Source organism: Lepeophtheirus salmonis, chromosome Z (genome assembly GCF_016086655.4).
Source record: "Lepeophtheirus salmonis chromosome Z, UVic_Lsal_1.4, whole genome shotgun sequence".
Taxonomy (NCBI): Eukaryota; Metazoa; Arthropoda; class Copepoda; order Siphonostomatoida; family Caligidae; genus Lepeophtheirus; species Lepeophtheirus salmonis.
Genome location: NC_092584.1, coordinates 11824313 through 11827389, shown reverse-complemented (window position 1 = coordinate 11827389; position 3077 = coordinate 11824313). Strand labels below are relative to the sequence as shown.

Below are 3077 nucleotides of genomic sequence, written 5' to 3'. Positions count from 1 at the left end.
ATGCCGTAGGTCAATTTAGTCATCCTGCAACTATAAACTTTTTTTATTTAACTGCAAAGTATTTATTTATAAATATGTAGATGTACAAAAATAAATAAAAATTAGCAATTAAAAGGAAATTTGCAGTTGTATAAAAAATAACGTATCACATATACATAATCAAATATTGTAACCCAATGTATTTAACAAAAAAAAAAAAAAAAAAAAAAAATCAGCAATTCAATTCAAATAAATAAAACAGGAAAAAAAAACCCAACCAACTCTAACCGTATTTTCTTGTCCATATTTCTTATATTCCCGAATAATCACTAAGAGTAAATTAATACCTAAGTGATATCGATGGAAAATTTCTAATTCATTTAACGAATAATTTTACGATGAATCTTGCAATTCGAGAATCTTCAGGCATAGAGCAGGCATATATTGGCTAACAGGCATATATTGACTAACAGGCATATATTGGCTAACAGGCATATATTGGCTAACTGCAGCCAATATAAACATAGCCCTTAGATTCCTTCGGTGAATCACTCTATCTTCTGTGAGCTGTTGAGCAATAAAAGCTTTATAAGGAATACCAAATAGCAAAAATGTTTCCCAATATCTGAACTCAAAATCTAAAATTTCTTGGAGTTAAGTTATATAAAATCCTGTGTAATTTTCAAAAGTGGACAGGAAACAAAAGCCTGATTTTCATAGTTATATATTCTTCCATGGTGTTTACAATATAGAAAAATTCTAATCAACTTCATCGATATCTGAAGTTGTGAGTTGAAACTTCGACCGTCATTGATACTTTTCAAGGATCCTCCTCTCCCATGTTGAAGAAGATCTAAGCTCCTAATATATTACTTAGTGATAAGACACGCAACAGGAGATTTCCAAACATAAGAATCAAATTTCAGATACCAAGAAGTAAGTATAAAGTATACTACTTTGCTGATCTCAACTTATTGATAGTTTGATCATACCCAAAAAATAAATTTCTCTAATAGTTCCATATGGAATTATTAATTATTATGATAAAAACAATTCATGCTCCCCAAAAAAACATATTAACTTCAATTTGCATTATCGAATATTATTTTATTTTAATACTTATATTATCAAAAGTATAATATTTAAACTCATAACGAAATAAATAAAAACAATCAAATCACAATTAACAACCTCGGGTTCAAAATAGATTCTTATTTGTTTATTCCATAGTTGGAATTAGGTCGATCATTATATACTTGATTGTTTCCGTTATAAGAGCCATCATCAAAGCTATTGGGATTAGCAGCAGCAAAAGCAATTTGAGCAGCTACAGCATCAGCAATCTCAGGAAATGGGATGGGAACATCCTGAGGGAGATGAGGAGCAGAGGGATGATAGCCAGTCTCATCAGCATACCAATCCACAACATAGGTTTGTCCATCAGGACCCACATATTCATAAGATCCCTTCATCACAACGACTTCAGTGTCTCCAATGACCTTTGTTTTCCCTACTGCCTGTTGACGAATCCCATTCTCGGACTCAAAAGAATAGTCAAAGTTGCTTGAGCCATCCAGAGTCCCTGGTGCGTTGTAATTGCTGCTAAGAATCTTAATGTTGGGCCGATTGCTTTGAAAGGAGTTGTACCCAGCGTTGTTGTTTGAGTAAGAATTACTCGTAGATCCAATTCCATATGAATTAAGAGGAATATCTCGCTTCTTGACGTCCTCTGCAGGAAAAGCAATGGTGGCTATGGTACATCCAAGGAGAAGAAGACAGGATACCTGAAAGCGAAAAGAGGTTTGAATAATGTCGGATGCAATAATTGTTTATAACTCTAATTTGACTGTAATCTAATTATGTACTTTTGAGTTCATTTCGTTCTTTGTTGCTTTTTACTTCTTCTTTGGGTTCTAAGTGTTAAGTGATATCTCTAGGGTTGGAAGTAAGTCTTTATATACAAACATATACTTCCATTATCTTATCCTTCAAAGGTGTAAGGCTACATGCATTATCTTTTTTTTATTATTATTATTCCTACCTCTAATAATTAACCATGTTAGGCAACGATAAATAATTATACATATGTAAGTATGTATTTTTAGTTTTGATATAATGTGTATGTACCTATAAAAGTGTGTGTGCGTCATAATTGCCACTTATGAGAAAACACTTTAAATATTTTTGTAATATATAGTAATATTTACGTAGCAATTTATTAATATTTTTAAAATAAAATTAGTGTAAAAGTGTTATAAATATTACAAAAATGTAGTGCTAATCGGTTTTTAATTTCTGTCACTCAAACGTAACTTTATAAAAAGACAGAATGTATTGATGTCAAATTTCCGAAAACTAAAATTTAGCACAGTTATAAGGACTTAATAAATTATTCAAAATTTTAATATATTATCAAGTTTTAAAACGGTAATTAAAAATATTACTATTTACACACAAATAACTTTAAATTTTATAGTATAACAATAACACAAAGTTTCCTTTTCTGAGGCAAAGAAATGGGGAAAAAGTTATTATCTTGAATTCAGTGTGTGTACGTTGGCACCCAGGTGATTCATAGAGAAAGAAATATACTTTATGTCTATGGACATGCTACTCCTCCAGTAGGTTTAAATTTCTAGTGAGCCAATACATATTTTGTAAGCAACCCACTTTTCTGTAGGTAACAGAAAAAGACTCATAAATCTGTGATACGCTTGTAGCGGACATACGATCTAACAGATTTTTTATTAGTACTAATTATTAAGAATCGAACAATGGTCATTTAGAACCATTTTCCCTTTTGATTCTTAAGTCAACAAATTTTGATTATACTTTATTAACACTTTTTCTTTTCTTTTTTAATGCTCAAAATTATATGGTTAAGTTTTGAAATCAATATGTTCATTAATTAAATATATATATAAACATAGAAAGCTAGAAAAATGCAAAAAAAAGACATAAGTTTTTTAATATTATATACATTTTACATAACTCTTACAGTTTATCACGGAAAACTTTTAAAAAATATATATAACATTTTTACAACACAAAAAATAAATTATCTGGGTTCATGTATTTATTATAACTTAACAGAATCT

The 3077-nt window shown here is 29.7% G+C and overlaps 1 protein-coding gene across 1 annotated transcript; it reads right to left on the bottom strand.

Moving 5' to 3' along the window:
* Nucleotides 1-1065: 1065 nt before the first annotated feature.
* On the bottom strand, nucleotides 1066-1934 carry LOC121130182 (uncharacterized). The gene is made up of 2 exons (XM_040725939.2): nucleotides 1845-1934; nucleotides 1066-1763 (listed from the first exon to the last, which is right to left on the bottom strand). The coding sequence occupies exons 1-2, from the start codon at nucleotides 1854-1856 to the stop codon at nucleotides 1191-1193; spliced, it is 585 nt and encodes a 194-aa protein (XP_040581873.1). The 5' UTR covers nucleotides 1857-1934; the 3' UTR covers nucleotides 1066-1190.
* Between the last annotated feature and the right edge of the window lie 1143 nt (nucleotides 1935-3077).